The sequence below is a fragment of the Gopherus evgoodei genome, chromosome 12 (genome assembly GCF_007399415.2).
Source record: "Gopherus evgoodei ecotype Sinaloan lineage chromosome 12, rGopEvg1_v1.p, whole genome shotgun sequence".
NCBI lineage: Eukaryota > Metazoa > Chordata > Testudines > Testudinidae > Gopherus > Gopherus evgoodei.
Genome location: NC_044333.1, coordinates 33,265,626 through 33,287,819, shown reverse-complemented (window position 1 = coordinate 33,287,819; position 22,194 = coordinate 33,265,626). Strand labels below are relative to the sequence as shown.

The 22,194-nt window shown below is 43.6% G+C and overlaps 1 protein-coding gene across 1 annotated transcript in view; it reads left to right on the top strand.

Annotated features, from left to right (window-relative positions):
* The window catches only part of PKD1L2 (polycystin 1 like 2), a 69,450-nt gene that overhangs the window by 20,655 nt on the left and 26,601 nt on the right, over nt 1-22,194 (top strand). Inside the window, exons 9-27 of the mRNA XM_030581607.1 lie at nt 56-105; nt 897-1,014; nt 1,738-1,945; nt 2,988-3,108; nt 3,553-3,694; nt 5,886-6,086; nt 6,973-7,118; nt 7,977-8,171; nt 9,368-9,493; nt 11,939-12,121; nt 13,690-13,814; nt 14,708-14,834; nt 16,510-16,644; nt 17,752-17,977; nt 18,557-18,750; nt 19,189-19,419; nt 20,229-20,330; nt 21,023-21,201; nt 21,477-21,623. Coding sequence (XP_030437467.1) covers nt 56-105; nt 897-1,014; nt 1,738-1,945; nt 2,988-3,108; nt 3,553-3,694; nt 5,886-6,086; nt 6,973-7,118; nt 7,977-8,171; nt 9,368-9,493; nt 11,939-12,121; nt 13,690-13,814; nt 14,708-14,834; nt 16,510-16,644; nt 17,752-17,977; nt 18,557-18,750; nt 19,189-19,419; nt 20,229-20,330; nt 21,023-21,201; nt 21,477-21,623 — 2,956 coding nt within the window. The remainder of the gene's footprint in view (nt 1-55; nt 106-896; nt 1,015-1,737; nt 1,946-2,987; nt 3,109-3,552; nt 3,695-5,885; nt 6,087-6,972; nt 7,119-7,976; nt 8,172-9,367; nt 9,494-11,938; nt 12,122-13,689; nt 13,815-14,707; nt 14,835-16,509; nt 16,645-17,751; nt 17,978-18,556; nt 18,751-19,188; nt 19,420-20,228; nt 20,331-21,022; nt 21,202-21,476; nt 21,624-22,194) is intronic.

The window sequence follows — 22,194 nt, the reverse complement described above, 5'->3', positions numbered from 1 at the left end:
TGGCAGCCTCACAAATGGCAGTAAAACATTCTGTTATCTTCTTTATATTTAACAGATTCGTCTCAGAACAGAGGCAAATCCAAAGCAAACATCCGAAAGACAAATGTGAGTATTGTTCAAAAGGTATAACCTTAGGTGGAAAAGCTAAGAAATATCTCTTGGTTGTTAAAGTACTGCCTGAAGAACATTTGCAACACACATAATTATGGACTCGATTTTTCATGTTGCTGAGTACCATCAACTCCTGTTGACTTTATTGGGGTTAAGAATATAAGAACAGAACAACCATACTGGGTCAGACTAAAGGTCCATCTAGCCCAGTTTCCTGTCTTCCAACAATGGCCAATGCCAGGTGCCCCAGAGGGAATGAACAGAACAGGTAATTATCAAGTGATCCATCCCGTCGCCCATTCCCAGCTTCTGGCAAACAGAGGCTAGGGACATCATCCCTGCCCATCCTGGCAAATAGTCATTGATGGACCTATACTTCATGAATTTATCTAGTTTTTTTTTAACCCTGTTATAGTCTTGCCCTTCACAACATCCTCTGGCAAGGAATTCCACAGGTTGACAGTGTGTTATGTGAAAAAAATACTTCCTTTTGTTTGTTATAAACTTGCTGCCTATTAATTTCATTTGGTGACCCCTAGTTCTTGTGGTATGAGAAGCAGTAAATAACACTTCCTTATTTACTTTCTCCACACCAGTCATGATTTTATAGACCTCCCTTCAAAACCATTATTTAAGCTGATTGGGCCCTGATTTTTTTAGCCCTGGCTCTCTCTGCTAATAGCACACCGCAAATCCCTTTTTCTTATTCATTATAAAATAATGAAAGGTTAGACACCTGTTCACACACATTGCTGCTCTAATTGGTACTCTCACTTCTTGTTTAGGATGACAAAAGGAAAAATAAAATATACATTAAACCTAGTCGCCATGTGGATCCGTTCACCACAGTTACCCTTGACTGGCCAGATGACAATGATAATTCTACCTTCACCTGGGAATGCGGTATGTGCAGTGCATGTTTTGACTTTTTCCTACCATCAGCTAGCTGCCTAATGGTAAACTCCCCATCATACTGGATGTGCTGTGCCAGACTGACTGTAAGAGTGTATAGACCCCACCTGGCTTTAAAAAAAAGCTACATGCTCATTGTACAGTCAAAATATCACCCTTCATGCTAATTTCACAACACTACTACATGGTCCCCAGTCTAATCTTCTTCCTCGCGATGGCTGCTCCTCGAGCTCCATCTCTCAGGATGTGTATCCCCAACGCTGAGCCCCCTCCACCATGGATCTACTGCCACCTGACCCATATTCAGAGACTTATGAGCCAGCAGTAATTAACTGGCAGCTCCCAGCCGAGTTCCAATGCCTGACAGCAGAGGGTGTCGGTGCTGCCAGAGTATCATATCCCCTTTTTACACTGAGAAGCAGGCCTGCTGTATCTGAAGCTGGGAGAGGCTTCTATTTTTCAGCAGCAATGGAAAAGCATTCAGGGTTTAAAATTGGACCGGGACCCAGGAGATCTGGGTTCTTTCCATTGCCACTGTACAGGTGGGCCACTCTAGTTAAGTCACTTCACCTCTCTGTGCCTCAGTTTCCCCATCTGTGAAATAGGGATAAAGAAGCTCGCCTCCTTTGTGAAGCATTTTGGGATCTATGTCTGAAAATTACTACAGAAGAGCCAGATATTATTGCCAACATTAAAAAGGAAATGTCTGTGCAGGGGCTTGCTGGCCTGGGTGGCAGGAATGTGTGCAGCATCAAGTAATTCCCACTGACCAGAGCATGGCACAGATCCCACCTGCCTGCCTGCCCCCGCCAAACTCAGCAGTGACCCTGCAGGTGATAGTCAGAAGCCCTGGAAAAGAAGAGAAGCAGGACGAGCAATGTCTGTATGTGACTGCCAGACAAGAACTGCGCCCAAAAATCAGGTCTGCCTTGGAACCATAGTACTTATTTCCCATTCTTATTGCTACATTTCCTCCTGCAACCACTGAAATCAATGAGAGTAATGTGCCAATTTTCAGCGAGGCCTATCTGCATTTTTAGGCACCTCAATACCTTTGAAAATATGGCCCTTAGGAGCCTAAGTTTCATGAGACTTAGGCCTGGTCTATGCTACAGACTTAGGTGGATGTAAGCTGCCTTATGTTGACCCAACTGTTAGTATCTACACTAAAATGCAGCTCTCATTGATGTAACTCGCCCACTACATTGACTTAATAACTCCACCTCCGCAAGTGGCATAACACTGAGGTCGATGTATTCAGGTTGACACAGTGACAGTATAGACACTGCGTTGCTTACATAGACTGTTGCTGCCTTTCAAAAATCATCCCACAATGCTCCACACTGGCAGTTGAATTGGTGCAAGCGCTCCTGGTTAGGCTGTGCACCGCCGACATAGTGTGGACATGTAAAACCAATTCAATTACTGCAGGGGCTGTGCTTCATTGTAACTTAGGTTGATGTAATTTTGTAGACTTGCAAAAATTTGTATTGTAAACTTAGACTTCTAAGGCCTGGTTAACACCTCAAAGTTAGGTCGACTGAGGTACATTGGTCAGAGGTGTGAATTTAAGCCAACATAAGCCTCAGTGTAGACACTGCTAGGTTGAGGGAAGAATTCTTCCATTGACCTAGCAACCTCCTCTCAATGGGGTGGATTTAGTACATCAACAGAAAACCCCATTCTGTCACTGTAGCAAGTGTCAACCCCTCAGCTGTGCTACTGTAGCAAGTGTAGTGTAGACACATCCTCAGTACCTCTGTTCCTTTTGAAAATAGGACATTGGCTCCAAAGTCACTTGGGAGTTTTTCAAAATGTTGCTGTTTGTGACTTCTGTGTACCACCTGCCTCGTAACTCACGAGTTAATCAGATTACAACCAAAAGATGGAAAAAATCGGGTGGGCTTTTAGCTGGGAGTACTGTCATCTGTTGGTGCATAACTATTGGCTTGCCTTCCTTCTAGGTGTGAGACAAACTGCAGGCTAGTGAATGTCACTGCAGAAGTTGTTTTGAGAGCCACCATGCAGGAAGGCTCCCAGGCTGTACAGTATAACTGGTATTTAGATAACACATTCCAGTCAAAGGTGAGATGAGTGGGTTGGTCAGGAATGCTGCACCCACAAAAAATAAACACTCAGATTGAAAGGAAGCCCTTTGAGGTAAGGGTGGGGGTTGTCTCCCTAGGTACCTTAAAGACATTTGCTGCCAGTGGAGATAATCATGATAATTGCATGTGTAAAAGCAGGCACCCAGTTGCACATGCATTTTTCACACAGATTTCCAACCTTGTCATGTATATTCAGGTGGATGAATGTTTCACCAAATATCATTCATTCTTTGTCACTATTAGTACACTGTATTGCCATGTACCATAGCAGGAAAAACTCCTGCTGATGTCAAAGGATATGTTTTTTGAATAAAGGCTTCAGGACTGGGTCTATAGACAATGTAGCACACAGAACTCTCTGGATGGAAATCACAGTAAACAGCCTCTTCTGCTTTGTTAATTTTCCTGTTGCGTTTTCCAGCCTCCCTCCCTCCCTTCAGTCTGCAGTCTGAAGGGTTTCCGACAGAGCTCCTTGACTTTGCTTCAGAGCAACAGATCTACATTGGTATTGAACAGCTCCTTTCTGCAGGCACACGGAGAAGCATTTCGAATTAAATTAACAGGTGGGGAAAGCCAGAGTTCGAAAACTCCACTGAGATACAATCTCTTTGCAATGTGGAGACATCGTACATAGTAGGAGAAGAAACATCTTAAAGGACATATATGCTATTAAATAATTTGATACACTAAGTGCCATTATGTTTACAGTGACCTTTTTCTTCATTTTGCCAGACTATGATGTATAGTTTGGTACCCACACACACAAAGCACAGAGTAGAGGTGTGGCAAAACTGCAACTGAAACACATCCCTGGGGGCTATATGTGGTATTGCAATAGCTTAGCCTCCGTTTGTCCCATGGTTTCTATGGCCAATTTCAGCCATTGGTGTGATCTGGCCTTCCTGCCAAACCAGGTAACAGAGTCCAACTCTTCTCAGAGTCTCAGAGTGCTTCACTTAATGTCCACCAGAATGTAACAAAACAACGGAGTCTTCAGCCCATCTGGGCTCCGCTGGTCACCTTCTTCTTTTCAAACCATCCCAACACCAGCCCCAGGTCCTGGATTTCACGCTTACTACCGAAGGTGGTCACACTCTACCTCCACCCATGGTTTCAGGCAGGCTGCAGTCCCTGATCAGCCCCTATCTCCAGTCAGGCTTCCAGCTCAGCCCTCAAGAGAAAGCTCTCAGCTACCAATCCTCCCTGGCCCCTCTTCTGGCAGACCTTTGCTTCTTCCCTTATGAAGACCCAGCCTAACCGTAGCTGTGTTTGACCACCAATTGGGCAAGATCCCCTTTCAGGCAGGAATGCTGGAACAATTTGTATAGTGGAGGTGCTGAGAACCATTGAACAAAACTGTAATCCCTGTATATGATGGAAATCACTTCAAGCTAGGGGGTGACTTCAGGTGCAGCCTGGTAGGTTAAATGGCCTCTCAGGCCACTTAAACTTTTGTCTCCTTGTAACTGGGTGGCCCCACCCTCACAGCACCTCCTGCTGGTCACTTTGAGAATTAGCTCAATATTCCAGCTCGGAGCGCCCTCCGCAGGCCAGTAATCCACCTGTCCCAGCTGGCCCCCGTGTCACTCCCTGGATCCGGTGCCCTTTTACATGGGGTTCTGCCCCCTGGCAACAACCCCTTTTCCTTAGGGATTCCCCTCCCTGGGAACCCCCCGCCCTCTATCCCCACTTTGCTTCAGTATTGGCTACTGCCAGTCATTGTCTAGCGCCACGCCCTGGGGCAGACTGCAGTATCAGCCACTCATCATCAGCAAAGGGGTTTGGACCTGCTGCCTTGGCCTACCCCTGGGCTGCACCCTGCAACCCCAGTACCTCTTGGCCTAGTCCTAGGCCGCAGCCTGAGGCTTTCCAGGCAGGAGCTCCCCAGCTCTGCTGCCTTTCCCCAGCCCTGCTCCACACTAGGTACCTTATCTAGTTCCCAGCAGCCAGGCCCTTCTCCCTCTACAGCCAGAGGAAGCCTTTGCTTCTGGTTCCCCTGGCCTTCTTATGCAGCCTTATTGCTCAGTTTGGGGCATGGCCCCCAGCTGCAGCCACTCCCGCCATCAGCCCAGGCTTCTGGCTCCAGCTACAGCCCCCTCCTGGGCTGTTTTAAGCTGCAAAGGGCAGGAGCGGGTAACCATCCCACTACACTCCTGTACACCCCACACAAGCAGTAATTTGAGATGATTGAGGGCTTGTCTATATGAACACTTAGTTTGTGGCAAATTTGAGGGGGGGTGGAAAATCTACCCCACAATAGCATACTATGCACCAGAGGTCTATGTGGACTCTGCTGCCATGTGCTAAAAGTACCCTAGTGCACTTTAGCTTACTCCCATTTCAAAGCGTAGTGCCCAGCCGCAGGGTCCTTACAGACACTTAGTTAATGGCAGGCTGGTGTGGGGCAGATTTACACTCTAGCTTGTCACAAACTAAGTGTTCGAAAAGACAAGCCCCGATTCAACAACCCTAATCCAAGATGATGTTAATCATCTGATTTAGACACATCTGGAAATAGCCCTATGATGAATATTCAATTTTATAATCCAGCTTCTCTTTACAAGGGGAATAAAACCATGTTTGTATAGCACTGTCTATGCTATAGATTAGCCTATGAAGGTAACTCAGCTCTGGTTAGACAACATTACCACTCCCAGAGCCTGAACAAACTGCATCATTATTAGCGTACGATGCTCCGTGCTGCTGAAAGTCGTCAGATGATCATCACTGGTGTTTTCCCTCTGAACTTTCCAGCAATGACTCGGCATGAATATGGCGATGAAACCTACATTGTCAGCATGGTGCCCTCACCAGTGGTCCCATTCTGTGCTGTATCTCCCAAGGAGGGATCGGTGCTCACCAGTTTCACAATCTCCTGCAGTACTGCCTGCTCCAAGGACTCCTGCCCCGCTGCACCCAGCAGACTGCTCACCTACTGCTTCTACCTCAAATCAGGTAAGTTCTGGGGCTGGTTTGTTTGAATGGCAGCTTCCCTGTGTGTGCACCCAGCCTTGTACTTCCATCACTAACAAGAGCACAGGTGTAACCCACTTCTGCTGCTGGCCAGATAATAACTGGCATGATTCTGATACCCTCAACTCGGACAGAGTAGCCTCTTGTTCTGCACATAGGGTTGTTCACTTTAAACTGGTGGAGTAAGATACAGCCCTTGCTCAACCTGGCCCTATGACAGTGGAAAGAAAAAACAGGTATGAACGGGGCATATATGTGTAAGAGGGCCATGACCTTTATGATTATTATACCTTAGCCTCCATTATACCTTAGCCTCCAATGATAGAACAAGAAGCAATGGGCTTAAACTGCAGCAAGGGAGATTTAGGTTGGACATTAGGAAAAAGTTCCTAACTGTCAGGGTAGTTAAACACTGGAATAGATTGCCTAGGGAAGTTGTGGAATCTCCATCTCTGGAGATATTTAAGAGTAGGTTAGATAAATGTCTATCAGGGATGGTCTAGACAGTATTTGGTCCTGCCATGAGGGCAGGGGACTGGACTCGATGACCTCTCGAGGTCCCTTCCAGTCCTAGAGTCTATGAGTCTATGAGTCTATGATAGGTTCCCTTTAAAAACTGCAGGAGATTTTTAAAGGATCCCTTTAAGGATTGTGGAATCACCTTAGGCAAGTAATCTGAATTTAAGGGTCATTATCAATTTTTCTCCAGAGGAGCTATTTTAATTTTGCAAATCAAAGCAAAGAGATAGGATTCCATGGTGATAACTACAGGCCCAATCCTGCACAGTGCTGAGTGCCTCTTTGGAGGATGCTGAGCTGTTCAGTGGGGTGTGAAGTGTATGATGAGTAACTGTCTTTCCTCTTTCAGGCTCCCTCCTGAACTGTGGCCCACATCCTGAACTCCTGTCGGTTTATCTTCCCCTTGGAGAAGAGGAAAATAACTTTGTTTTACATGTTACAATTACTGTCAGCAATAACTTTGGTGACACAGTTCAGACTGATGCTACTGTCAAGGTACACGGAAAAATCATTTCCCTTCTAGGCCTCTCATTGTCAATAGCTAAACCTGTGATTCTGGGGAATTGGCCACCTTCCAGAGCCTCCTCTCCCCATTTTATACCCATTACTCTCCTGTGCTCCACAGCCACCATCCTCCATCCTTCTGACTAAGGAGGATTAGACAAGCTTCCTTGTAGAATCCCATGAGCAGCCAGCAGTTTCTTCCATCACAATTTGTTCAGGCCAGAATTTAGGGAGACAGTGAACAGCACAGGCTATGTATAGTTAGTCTGGGAGTTAGAAAAACCAGATAAATACCAGAACCTGTCTCCAGGGGGCCCAATAATAAATCTTGATACTTATTAAAAGAATGTGCACCACTGCTTCATCAGTGTTACTCACCGGAGTTACTCATCACTCCTCTGACTTCAATGGCATCATACTGGAGTAAGACTGAAGTACTACAAAGGTGAATTGGGCCCTTTCTCTCTTTTCTAACATGAAGGATACCACTACCTATCAGTATCTGTCTTCAGTCAGTCAGGTGGACCAAACCAGATGCATCTCTAGAAAAGACTAACTGTTTTGTAAGTTAAGAGTTGGAAACTTTTGATCAAAACATTTTTTCAGATGAAAACAGAAATGTTTTTTTAAACAAATGTTTCTGCAAACGTTGTTTTCTTTTTCTTGGGTGGTTCTAAAGATGGTTGGAAAATTTAATTGGAAAAAAAAAATCCCTGAAAACAGGGGGAACAGCTTCTTGATCAGCTCTTATTATGATCATCGCTAGAATAGTAATGGAGGTTGTGAAAGGGTAATAATACCAGCAGGCAGCAGTAACAAGGCTGTGGGCATGTCTAATTGCATCATCAGGTTCGACGTGAAGATATGAACACTGGGAACCAGACCCTGCAGGCCACTCTAGCTGAGAAAGCAAATGCCATCTTAAAAGAAGGAAACAACAGCATGTCCCTGTTCCAGCTGTATAAGTCAATGTCGTCAGTCCTTAATCAGGAGAGCCAGGGAGAGGCCTTTAATACATCTCTGCAGACTGACACTCGAAGGGAGGTCAGCCACCTGGTTTATTTTTTTACAGTACAATGATGCATTTTCCATATTCTGTAAAGACCACAGACGATTTCTTGAGTAGCTCCAAGGGCTGACAAACCTCCTTCCAAAGTCAATGGGAGTTGTAGATTCTCAGTATCTCTCAGGATTTGGGCCAGCATTTGCCATAGGTTTCAGCTAGAAAGAAGCAGTTGTTCATTTCTCACCACTGGCCCTTCTGAGTCATTGACTTTTCACCCCTTCCATATCAACATTCTCCTTCTTGGCTATCCCAGCACCACCTCCCTGAGTGCTGCTCATGGCATTGCATTTACCCAGAGACTGACTGCGGGCAGCCAGTCCCTACTAAAGCTAGGGCACTGGCCCACCAGCAGCCAGTGGGGGATGCTCAAAAGAGGTGAAATATCTTCCCTTCCCTACCCCAGATCCCTTAGAAATAAAAGCATTCCCTCTGTGATTCTCCAAACCCTCTCCCCCTGGGCTGAGGTAGTAGAGTCCCAACATCTGTCTTGATTCTGCAATCCCTAAGTAAAACTGCATGCTAAAAACATCATTCATGTTGAATTTAGTGGGGATCTCTCAAGGGTGAGAGTATGGCTGGAGCAGGGAACTGGGGGTCAGGACTCCTGCATCCTATTCCCAGCTTGGCCACTATTTGTGGACTGGACCTGTTTGCCTGTGTGTGTTACATACCTCACAACAGTGGGATGAGGCTCAATTCAGGTGTGGTATGAGGCTCAGTGAAATGTTTCCACTGCTTTGAGCTCCTGGAGGGAAAGAGGCTAGAGAAGTACAATGTATGCTGAATTCATCAGCTATGATTTGTTGTTCTTCTGAGCCAATAGTCTGCAATTCTGCTTTCAGTGGAGGTGGTATTTATATACTCAGGCCTATACATTCATCCCAATGGGTAGGAATTCACACAAGTAGTTTTCATTACTGTTAATGGATGTGATGTGTGTAAATCCCCTGTGTCTCAGAGTGACAAAATATCCCTGTGATTATACAGTCAATAGCTACGGAAAGTGGCAATTTGCAAGTAGAGCTAATGCTAGCTTGAATTATCCATCCTGGGGAGCTTGTTTCTGCCATTAGATCTATAGCAAACTTAGACTGTCAATATCCAACAGTATTTACATTTACATTCTCAATTAACATCTTTGTTCCTGTCTCTAATTATCTCCTTTCATCCCAAGCTGAGAGAGCTGATGCTGACAACTCTGTCTGCTGTTAATGTAACATCGATACAGACTGCTCTTCAGATGTCAGAGGTACTGAAAGAAGCCACCTACAGGAGTGAAGAGCTCTCTTCCTCAGCACAGGTAAGCAGAGCTTTGATCCACATCTCCACCCCCAGAACCACACCCCCTGGCCCTGGGAGAGCATCACTATGTGCAGTAACCCATTCTTCATTTAATGTTTCAGAGAGCAGAGATTGTGTCAGGAGACAGTATTGTCTAGAATGGGAGACGAGGAATCAGGACTCCTGGGTTCTATTCCTGGCTCTGCCACTAACTCAGTGACCAAGCTATAAAATAGGTATAATAATACTTAGCTGTTTCACAGATGAGGTAATTCATTCATAGCTATAAAGCACTTTGAGATCCTAGGATTAAAGGTATTGCTATATAAGTGCAAAGCTGAGTTATTCCAAAATCCATTTGGCTTCATGCTTGTAACTTCCTGGCATTTGCCTTACTGTCATGTACACGCTCCCACGGAACTAAATGTTACAAGTAGCTTTCCACAAGAGGAGTTTCACAGCAGCAGTAGCTGGGCATAGCTGTTCAGCTTTACCATAATTGCTAGGAGTCCCTGAATGTTACTTGAACGTTATATAATCAGTAGATGGTGCTGTTTGTTTCATGGTTCATCCCAGTGTTTCTTGCGCTATGCTGTTAGGGAAGTGAGTCAATGGGGAAGGGACAGAATAATTCTTTTGCAGGCTGTTTTCCCAGCACACTAGCAATAAAAAAACAACAGTTTCTCCTGATTTCTGAGACAGTTTCAAATGCAGCCAGGAAATGATGCTGGAGTATTTCAGCAATGGCTAGTAACCGTAGTCAAGACAAAAATGTAGCTCAGTCAGATTCATGAGCAGAAGGTTAAGATTGAAGCTGTTGGGGTTGCAGATCTGAGGGATAGGCAGTGGCTGCACTGTGTAGTAAAATTTGCACAGCCTCTTGACCACTCTGGGCCTGGCTCCTGCCAGTGTAATTATTACCTTGGTTTCATGATCACAAAATAATCAGTGTCTATACTTACGCATAAAAGGGAATGCACAACACCCTTCTATCTTCACATGGAGCACAGGCCATGGAGAAAAAAATTGAAATACATTTAACAATATAGTAGCATTGCTTGGGTACCGTGACAGGGACACTCATCTCTCATGGATGTCTCCTGTCAGCTGGGTGGGATGCTGCAATCCTATTTCTCCCCCGCTCTGGGCACCCCCGTAGGTTGTTCACCTCACTAGGGGGGTCTTTAGTGGCTCAACCCTCCAGTCCAACAGCGAATGGACCCCTAATGGTAGCAAAGAATTCAGCACACTGTCTGCCCTCACCAGTGTCTTCAGCCCTTTCTCAGGGCCCCTTTAAATCCTGCCTTGCACTTGGGCTTCCCAACAGAGCCTTGTCTCCTTCTTGGTTCTTAAGCCACTTTGCTAGAGGGCCAGTGGAGGGGACCTGGGCCTGCCCATTATTATGAGTGCTAGCCCAGGGGTCTTAGTCAGAGCAGCCCTGTATGGCTTCCCTCAGTTTGCTGCTGCTGTTCCCTGGGCCTTTTCCCCTGTAGCCCCTTTCTCTTCACCCTGACATCAGGCCTGAATGTCTCAACTCCTCTTCCTCCTCGCTGAATGCAAGTACCACCAGAACCCATCTTGTGGCTCTCACATGTGCTCCTGTGACCAGGAAGGGGCACCCTTCCTTGCTTCTCTAGTTCCAGCCAGGAACTAACCTGCTTAGCCCCTACAGCTCCTTTTATCTGAGCCTGATGGGCTATGATTGGCTCCTTCTATTCAGCCTGTCTAGGCAAGCCTAAAGGAAACACCTTTGTTGCTCCTTCCTGGAGCAGTGTGTGGTAGGACTGCAGGGCCTCCAGCAGAGGGCCCCAAAAGCCCAGGTACACCCCGTCACACATACAATACACCATGGAATAGTCCATCTGTCTTTCTGGCTCCTGCCACCCTCAGATCTGAGCACTTGAAACTAGCCAGGGGCTCAGTCTTATACTGTTGAAGTCAATGGGAGTCTTGTTACCAATGGGGGTAAGGTTGTGCCAATGTCCCCAAGTTAGGCAACTGCATATAAAACATGTCAAACTGTTACAGTTGCCTGGATTGTTCTGCCAGCTCATAGCATCAGGTCCTGATCCTGAAGGGTGCTGAGTACCCTACACTTCCATTGGGCACAATGGAAGTTGAGCACTTCCAGGTGTTGCTCAGCATCTTTTAGGATTGGGCCTGAAGGGTTGGGATGTGATATTCTCTCTCTCACTGAGCAGTTACTTAGGGTGTAAACTGTGTGGGGCAGGGAACACCTGTTTGTTCTGTGTTTGTACAGCACCTAGCACAGTGGGGTCCTCGTCCATGACCAGGGCTTAGGCACGATGGTAATACAAAGACATAACAACAGTAAAAATACCTTTCTCTGCAAATAGCCCCATTGGACTATTCATGTTATATAGCGAGAACAGTGGCTCATTTTAACACCTATTATTTTTAATACACACACACACATAACTATTTCCCCTTATCGCCTGTTCAGGTGGAAGCCAGTAACTCTCTCAAAGATGTCAGTGAGTTCTTACTCACTGTAAGCACAGAGGACAGTGAGGATTACCAGAAGCGAAAGGACGCAGCTGGCTACCTGTTCAACGCAGTGAGCAATGTACTCACAGCTTCCATACAAAATGGGACAGAGGATGCTTCCTCATCAGAGGTTGGACAGGTTGTTTTCATGTGGCTCAGTTTCTAATATAAAGTGCATGTGTGTCTGCCTGGTGTGGAAGATAAAAAAGCCCTTCTGACTTGTGCATGTTTGAAAGTGGCGTTGCTTAGAGTGCACTGGGGAGCAAAGGGGTTAGGCTGAACATCAAGGTAAATAGAATGGGGAGATTTTGTTAGATTATAGAATAGTCTCCTAAGGGAAGAGATAGCAGCCTCTTAAAACTTTACTTGAGATATCTGAAAACAGACTGGACAGAGTAGTATATTACAGAATATACTGTAAGGAGTAATATTTCCCCTAGTGGATAAATTAGATCATCTATTGTAATAGGATTCTTCCATGTCTGATTCTGTCCCTCCCTACTGAACCAAATTCTGAGGAAGTTACATGTGCTCAGTGCGTCTGAGACTTTAGCTCCACGGACTTCATCAGGGGAGTAAACTGAAATCAGTTACCTTACTTGAACCTTCTGAAAAGCTTCCGCCTGATTTTCTATTCAGATTTATGTTATGGGTTTTTCATACTTCTATGTGAATTATTACAAATGCCTTTGTAAGCATTTTAATTCCATCACTGTGAGTAGGGTGTGATATTAATCTAATTCGAGAGGTGAGGATATGAATACCTTATAACAGGGACAGCGCAGGGTATTCAGTATAGAACACAAATATGTTAATGGGATGCTGAAGATACTAATTTTGACAGAAGAGAGACAAAGTGATCTGATGACCAACTTAAGGGGCCAGAGTTGGCTAATGGCTAGAGCACAGGCTTAGCAATCAAAAGTTCTACATTCTAATCCCAGGTCTGACACTGGTCTACTGTGTGATCTCCAGACAATTTCACTTAAACTCTCTATGCTGCAGTTTTTCCATTTGTAAATTAGGGATCATAACACTCCCCTGGCCCAGGGTGGTATGAAGGGTAAGCAATCGGGCCCTGATTCAACAAGGTATATAAGCATGTGCATTAAGCACAGAATACTCCTTTTGAAGTCATGTCCAAAAGAGACTATTCACATACTTTGGCATAAGTAACTTCTGAATCACAGCCATAAAGTTTGTGGTGCTTTGAGATCTTTGGACAGAGCAGTGTATTTTAAGATTATAATTACTATTATAATATTTAATTTGTTCACTGTATGCATTGCTCTCATGAGAATTATGGATATGGTCTACACCAAGATACCCTTTTCATGCTTTCATAATAGACTGACCTTTGAATCATCTATCTATCTATCTATCATTTTGCACTATTCCATCACTTTGGTATCGGACCACCTGATACTTCATTCTGTCATTCACTAATAGTACTTTTCCAATTTCTCAGCAGACACTAAGGCTTGTTAATTATTTCTTACAGTCATTTTATTGCTTATAATAACTTTAATTGAGGTTACCAAGATTATTACCCAGTCTTCTGCCTTAAAAAGAAACACTGAAAATTAGAACTAGGGAAGCATGGTTATAAATTCAGACAGATCACAAATGGAAATTAATGCAAAGAATGTGTTCCCTGCTCTTTTCAAATAACAAGTGCATATCAGGAGACTCCCTTGTCCTTTCCAGAGTTTGGTCTCACACCAGCTGTTGGACACAGTTGAAAACCTGCAAAGCACACTCCTGATTGGGAAACTGCCAGATGATGAACCAATGGTATTGGTCGCTCCCTCTGTCGCAATGTACATAAACAGGTAATAGTCAGCACATTTCAGTCATGGCCTGTCCTTCTACATGCCTTACAATCTCCAATCATTCTCAAGGAAAATATCTATCATTTTCTCATTAAATGGAGTCACCCACCCAAATGTTATACAGATGGTAACAAATCCATAGGTGCTGTGAAGTTGTAATTGGTGATCCTTTGTAAAAACAGTTTTAACTCTGACTAATTTCAGTAAGACTAGCTGAACATTCTCATATATGATCTGTAGCAAGAGAACGATTCTCTGGGATTACATAGGTCAAGCATCACCCTCTTAAATTTGTAGATACACGGAAAACACTTGTTGTAAAAGGCTAATTTTTCTTTCTTTTTCAATGTTTGCTGATGCTGCTGTAAGTAAAAAATTGTCACAGGTTTGGGCAGAAGAAAATGTGAGTTCTCAGGTCATAAAATCATCCCCAAATCAGTTTACTTAGAGCATGATTTTCAACTATGCAGATCACACTTGACATGCAATTGCTCATCTAATTTGTGCAGATGCAACAATAGTGCATAGAAATCAAGTATTTGTTCATGTAAATGGACATTTAGATGCACTTGCACCTCCCAATTCACAATAGGAGTATAACTGCAAGCCCAAATTAAGTGCGCAAGTGCAGATGCACATTTTTTAAAAATCATGTCCTTTATTCATTACCAGTGGCATGCAGAGCATTACAGAGAGCAGAGACAGGTCCTGAAGTATTTGCCAGAGGAGTTAGAAATGGTTCTCCAGCCCAGTTACACTCACTCAGCCAGGAAGCCTTTCTGGATGTAACATCAACTATGCTTAGCAACCCTGCACTGTGCTATTAATACTTCTGTCTTTGTCTCCATCTGTTCTTATTTTCTCTGCTTGTGTCTGACCGCAATTCTGGACAGGTTACAAACAGACAGCATGGATGGCACATCCATTAACATCTCTGATTCCAGCTCAGCCAGCTTTATTCTCCCCTCTGCCTCCTCTCTCAGTGTCTCAGGAGACAGTGACGAGACTGTGGATATAAGGGTAAGTGACTGTTACTCTGACTTGACATATTCGATAAACTCATTAATTCTCTTGCTCTAATGAGTTTGGAGCCTTTTCTCCTTTCACAATGATCGCACTGGCACGTGTGGTATCCTGGTTCTTGGCCCTCCAATTATGTCAGCAAATTCACGTGGAATTTATCAGGCCGGAGGAGCCTTTTCCTTTTCTGATTGCATGGGATTTGGTGCAGGTAGTTGAAGGGAACTAGGAGCTTACTGGAAAGGCACTTCCCATCACAGTCCTTGCCTATTTCACTGCTCTCTCAGCTGCCCACAGCAATGGACTCAATTGATAACTCTAACCCCATTCACCATTTGGTTGCATTCACTGTCACGAGGAGCCAGCTGATCACAGTGTCTATACCATTATTTAACCAGCAGGCTTGAAACATTATTTTCCCCAAGCAGCATATGAGTCAGTTGAAGCTACTCAGATCCTGTAGGGAACAATAGGGCCCCAGATTTCCTGCCAGTTGGGTGTCTTCCATTGTCTGATCTAGGACACACTCTATTCCCTAGTACATTTTTGTCTCGTTATGATATTTTTATATTCCTCTTTCTCAGGGTCTCCCGGGCTGATTCAAAACAGTCGGCTTGGCAAAATCCTATACACTGTTGTAGTCTAAATGTCTCCTTCCAATTCCTCCTCTCTATTTCACCTCTGTTAACTCATGATCCCAAACTTACTAACATCAGTGGAAACACTCCCACTGTCTTCACAGGCTTTGGCTGTCCCTCCTTTTTTCCCTGCATCTGTACTCATAACTCTTAACATACTCTGATATGCACCTCAGACAATAGACTTATGAATGCTGTCAACTCCAGTAATTTCAGGAGAGGCACAGCAATTTGACTTTGATGGAATAACTCTGGATTAACCCTGGTGTGACTTAATTTGGCCCCAGATATCTATATCAGCGGTTCTCAACCAGGGTACACATATCTCTGGGGGAACGCAGAAGTCTTCTAGGGAGTACATCAACTCATCTAGATATTTGGCTAGTTTTACAACAGGCTACATAAAAAGCACTAGTGAAGTCAGTACAAACTAAAATTTCATACAGCAAATGATGTTTATACAGCTTTATATACTATACACTGAAATGTAAGTACAACATTTATATTCAAATTTACTTATTTTATAATTATATGGTAAAAATGAGAAAGTAAGCAATTTTTCAATAATAGTGTGCTGTCACACTGTTGTATTTTTATGTCTGATTTTGTAAGCAAGTAGTTTTTAAGTGAGGTGAAACTTAGGGTACACAAGACAAATCAGACTCCTGAAAAGAGTACAATAGTCTGGAAAGGTTGAGTGCCCCTGATCTAAATGACCCATGAAAAAGATTACATATGAATGGAAAGTGATTGCTGCATGCTAAAGATACATTAGAGATGTGTCTGAGCTGCAGTATTTATATGCAGATCACATTCCAAACTTTCCCAAAATGTAAGGTCTGGGATTGGTCCATTATTGAGATGAGGCCAGCTTCAAACTTGGATCTGGAGCCGAACTTCCCTGAAGTCCAGGGTTGTTTGGCTCTTGGGTTTGGTTTTGACTTCATCTCTAATCTACATGGAAATATAAAAATTGTGACTTTAATAAAGTATCTTGTACAACTCAAATGCTGCTTGTCATTCATGTCTCGCTGTAGATGGTGAGCTTTGCAGTGAATCCCTTTTCCTTAAGTGACACCAGTTTTGAGATCAGTGGAACCGTGGGAGGCCTAAGTCTTACCAGCGTTGATGGATTGGTCATACCAGTTAATGAACTTACTGAAAACATTGAGGTAAATCCAATCCTCTCTTTCAGTGTGAACTGGAGTCTAATTTGATCCTTGGGTTGCAGGTGCTCTATAAATGTCAGTTGTGTTATCATCATCATCTCCTCTCCAAGTAGCAAGCTCAGTAGAGAAATGGTAATGTTGTATTTACTCTCAACACACAAAGAGAGAGCATGGTGCATGCACATGCTAGGAAGGACTACATATGGTTTGCAGGATGAACACAATAAGCACCTCTTTCACAAGGTCTATGTGTGGGGCCTGAAAGTGCATCTTGTTTCTACATGTGATTCAGCCTTTCCTTCTCCTTTATCATGTGGATGAACAAGAAGAAACATGAGAATCCTACTGGCTAAGGAAGATGGCTGCTGGCTATGGTCAGCCTGAAACATACTGTGATGTCTAAATAATAAAACCATCATAATCCTACCTCAGGGTAGGGCAATGAACTTCATGACCTCTTAAGGCCCCTTCCAGCCCTACATTTCTCTGATTCTCTCATCTCAATATTGCATGCCCATATTACTATCTCCTAAGCCTCCTAGCCCATGTGTAAAATCATTAAACTAATGCCTAAATCATTCAACAATGAATCTACATATCAGTTTGTGTTTCAGGATGACCATAATCTCAACTCTTTCGATTTAGCAGGTATCTATATTGTTACTCATCTGGCAAACACAGTCTGGAATCATTTTGATGAGTAGCATGCCATTCATTTCCTAAAAACTCACATATGGAACACTTGCAAATGTACTTCAAGCCTGCCCACATTCCTCCTTAACCCATGTATCCAGTCACCATAGAGCTTTGAGATGAACCAATGTAGAGTTGATAGACAAGCTTCTGAAAAGTCCATAAGTATCAAGCAAATTGCATTTGAGCAGGCATACAATAGGAAATCTTATTTATGGTAGCTGTCCACCAGGATGGATTTGCTTAGGAATGCTTTCCCTATAGTATGTTTTGAAAGAAGAAATCAGAGGGTTTTTAGAAATAAATCCCATAAAATGTGCTTTGAACTTAGCATGTAGCTGCATCGTGTTACTACGTAATAGGATCCAGGCACTGTCATACATTTTTAGGAATGAATCTCTGTGTGTTCAAATATAGATAATGCTGCCAAGATTTTCAGCACCTCAGGAAAACAGGAGCCTATTGAATCTGGGCAATATTAGTGCTCTCCAAGTCAATGTCACCTCAGAAAATACATCTCTAGTGATCCACCTGGAAACTGAACAGGATATTCCACTAATAGTGTACTTGGGATATGGCTACCACCCAAATGAGACTAACTATGATATGAAAGCTCATCTGCCCCTTAAGAAAAACACTGGAGGTAAGATCATTTACCAGGGACATTTGATTCTGAGCACTTTAGGCTCATCTACAAACTACATGAGTACCCTTAATTTACACTTTCCAATAGAAGCTGATCACACTCAATATGAGCTCTTAGGCCCAGATCCACAAAGGTACTTAAGCTCCTAACTTTCACTGATTCAAATGGAAATTAGGATCCTAAACACTTTTGTGGATCTGGGCCTTAATTCTCATATATAGTGCTGTCATCCAAATTTTTTACAGATGAGAACAAACAAATTGTAGAGATGAGCTCACACTCAGAAGTTTGGATGTGTAAATGGCAATGAACCTCCTCAAAGTCTGAAAGTTCCAATCTGTGTCCTGGTTCAGGTCATCTCTAGTAAACACTTTGCACAAACAGAAGCAAAGAACAGGTGCTTTGAATAATTAACCTTATTAAATTAATCAGAATAAAAACCTATACTGATAGTTGTTCTGATAACTGTTCTGTTATTCTATTTATTTTATTTATTGTAATGTATACAATATATCTGTGTATTGCTGAAACAAATTCGTTCTTACATAGCCTTCAACTAAAATATTTCTGTTCAAGATAAGTCAAACACATGGGTTCTTAGCCCAGAAGAACTCATTTTTGGAGAAGGGACTTACTATCTCATGATGGAACAAGACATGGAAATGGATTCTACAACCAACAGTGATCTAACCATAGCTGTCACTTCCTTTGTATCCCAGTGCGTGTTCTGGGATGAGCTTCGGGGCAACTGGAATAGCTACGGGTGCCATGTAAGTAGAGACAAGCAGAAGAATGTTGCCATGGATCTTTCCTCAATACATTTCAAAGCCAGACTAGGTAACAATAACATCTGGTAAAATGAATGAATTCTTGATAACACCATGAAACAAGACCAGTTTGGGATGGTAGAAGGTCATAAAGCTCAGGTTAGTCCAATATAAAGTGGAACTTAGATACGTTTTCTCTAGGACATGCTTCTAAGTGAGAAGTGGTTGAAGCATTTTGAATGGATTATGTTTAGTACTATAATACCAACTTCTGCTTAGGTCTTAAAGTCACTGTCCTCTACTGGATTTTATAGGATCTGCTCACATATAACAATTCTTCACACCTAGCTTTCCGGTTTCTTTAGCTTGCTAGATAAGTAAGCTGTACTTTGAAGCCGAAGGTTGAGAAAGTTGTGAACATGATCGTTCTTTGGCTTTCAGGTAGGTCCAAAAACAAACCCCAGCAGCACCCAGTGTCTCTGCAACCACCTGACCTTCTTTGGGAGCACCTTCTTTGTCACGCCCAACACCATTGATGTCAGCAAAACAGCGGAGCTTTTTGGCACATTTGTGGACAACCCCGTGGTAGTGACAACTGTGGGCTGTATCTTTCTTGTGTATGTGCTGGTGGCTATTTGGGCTAGAAGGAAAGACATTCAGGATGATGCCAAAGTAAGCATTGTGCTAATAGATAGTGTGATAGGAAGTATTTCCCATCTGTCTGGCCTGCTCTGCTGTGATCACATTAATGCAGCCACTTAGGACAGAGTGAGTGGTCAGCACCCTTTGGAGCTGATACCACTAATTCTCCATAAAGGGAATGGATGATCCAAGAGTGATTAAAGATCTTGCATTGAATTGTGTAATTTTTGTGTAATGTTTTTGTCATCTTCAGTGTGTTCCCGGCAATATACATGAAGAAGGAGGGAGTCTAAGGTTTTAGTGGTTTGCTTTCATTAAACTTTTACATCAAGAATATAACACAAGACTGAGTTTATCACTCAGGGTGTCCCCAAATGCTGTGCATCTCTATCTCTCTCTAGCCTACTTCTAGACATAGCCAAAAAATTGAAGGGGAGACAAAAACAGTTTTTGTCTTAATATTTCATGGAAAATTTTGGCTTACTGCAGAAATTTAAATACTGAAAAAATGGGGGGTTGGCCAATATATCTCAGCTTTCAAACATTCATCTTTTCAACAACAAAAATAAGCATTTTCCATGAAAAGTAGACTTTTTTTTGCAAAAAAAAATTGTCATAAACCTAGTTTTTAATCAAAAAACAATTTTGACATAAAATTTTCTACCAGCCCTACCTACTTCCCCTTGCCTCCACACTTCCTGCTAGATAAATGCAGTGTCCACAAGATGGCACCATGCCACTTTTCCCATCCAGGATCCCAGAGAAAGCCATGCTCCTGGCACTGTTACTATTTTACCATCCATAGGATTCTTCCAGTGGTATTGTCTCTCTCTTTCCAGGTGAAGATCACAGTGTTGGAGGATAATGACCCCTTTGCTCAGTATCGTTATCTTGTGACAGTTTTTACAGGGCACCGTCGAGGGGCAGCCACAACCTCCAAGGTACTGATGGAATTACAGATGTGTTGGTATCTTCTGAATGTTTAATAGACCATCAGCATATAGAGCTCCAGCTTCAGAAATATTTGTCACATCAGGAAACTGACCTTGTCATATGTAAGCCTAACATCTAAGCGAGGCAGCAGGCTACCAAAGAGAGCTTTGGCTCCTCCAAGGGAAAGAGCAAGTAATGAGGTGTCTGGGAAGGGGACCTCTGGATCTGAGTGGCAGAGGTAACAGCAGCAGTATGCTGTGCCTGGCTCTGCTACCCACAGTGTGAGGAGGAATGGGAAAGTCCAGAGGATTCACTGGGCATGATTACATCTGCAGCCTCATTCACTCTGCTGCAAAACAGGCCGAATGAGTGAAGCTCTCCCTACATGCACAACAACGTAACAGCAGTTGCTTTTATGTTAGTCAGCAGCTGCAGCAGCTTCCATTACACTCAGTTCATAGGATTTGTCAAGCCTGTTGTGACATCCTGCCAACTGTTGGCCAATGCCTGAGCTCTTGACTCAGTTTTCACTAAATCCCTGTGCAGGGCAGCTTGGCTTCAGTGGGAATTTGCCAGACCAGAGGCTCAGTAAGGAGTTCAGTATTGGGATCCAATACAAAGTACCCGTCTCCAAGTCATGAATGCAACAAATAGTGCCAAGCTGTCAATTATCAATTCACTCATCCAGTACGTCTTTCAGGTGACTCTCACCCTTTATGGCCTCGAAGGAGAGAGTGAACCGCACCACCTGACTGATCCTGAAACACTAGTCTTTGAGCGTGGAGGAGTGGATATTTTCCTGCTCTGTACCCTGTTTCCTCTTGGGGAACTGCAAAGTATCCGATTGTGGCATGATAATTCAGGAGACAGCCCATCCTGGTAAGCAAGGGAAGAGGCTCTGAGGAGACAGAAGAATATCCTTTCTGATACCACTTTTCCCTTCTGTTGCACTTGTAAAACATTCATGTAGTTATCCATATCCCACCCTAGGAAGTTGGAATGTGTTATCTCCATTTTGCAGATGAAGAAGCTAAGTCACAAGTAGACTCTGACCCTTAGCCTGACACCCATACTCTCCACGAGTTGCACTTACAGTGACCTGACTTCCATAGCATCTTCCGCATATGAGTTAGTTCTTTATTTTTATGGCACAGGTATGTGAATCGTGTGCTGGTCCATGACCTGGCTCAGGATCAGAAATGGTATTTCCTCTGTAACTCTTGGCTGGCCATTGATGTTGGAGAGTGTGTCCTAGACAAAGTGTTCCCAGTTGCTACTGAGCAGGACATGAAGCAGTTCAGGTAACTTCAGCCTTGCGTTCCTGTTGGTTATTCTCAGCAATCCATTTGAAAAAAGAAGGGATGCAAAAAGGGCCTAACCCTCATTAACTTCAATGAGGGTCTCAGCCTTGACTTCAACTGACTTTAGACCAGAGCCAGAGGACTGCTAAGCTGCATCCGACCGTTAAACTTTGGTATTACTGCTCTGAGGAGAGGGGAGAAAGACAATTCAAAGTACCCAATACAAACCCCAGCACCAAATCCGCTTTACTATGTGTTTTTCCTGACAGATTAATAGAAATTGCATTTGATGTGTTTGGTCCTCACCCTACAATTACAGGGACAGGAAAAGACGGTTACTCATCTTTGTAACTGTTGTTCGAGATGTGTTGCTCATATCCATTCCAGTTAGTTGTGCGCGCGCCGCGTGCACGTTCGTCGGAAGATTTTTACCCTAGCAACCCTGGTGGGTTGGCTGGGTTTCCCCCTGGAGTGGCGCCACCATGGCGGCGGATATATACCCCTGCCTATCCGACCGCTCCTCAGTTCCTTCTTGCTGGCTACTCCGACAGTGGGGAAGGAGGGCGGGTTT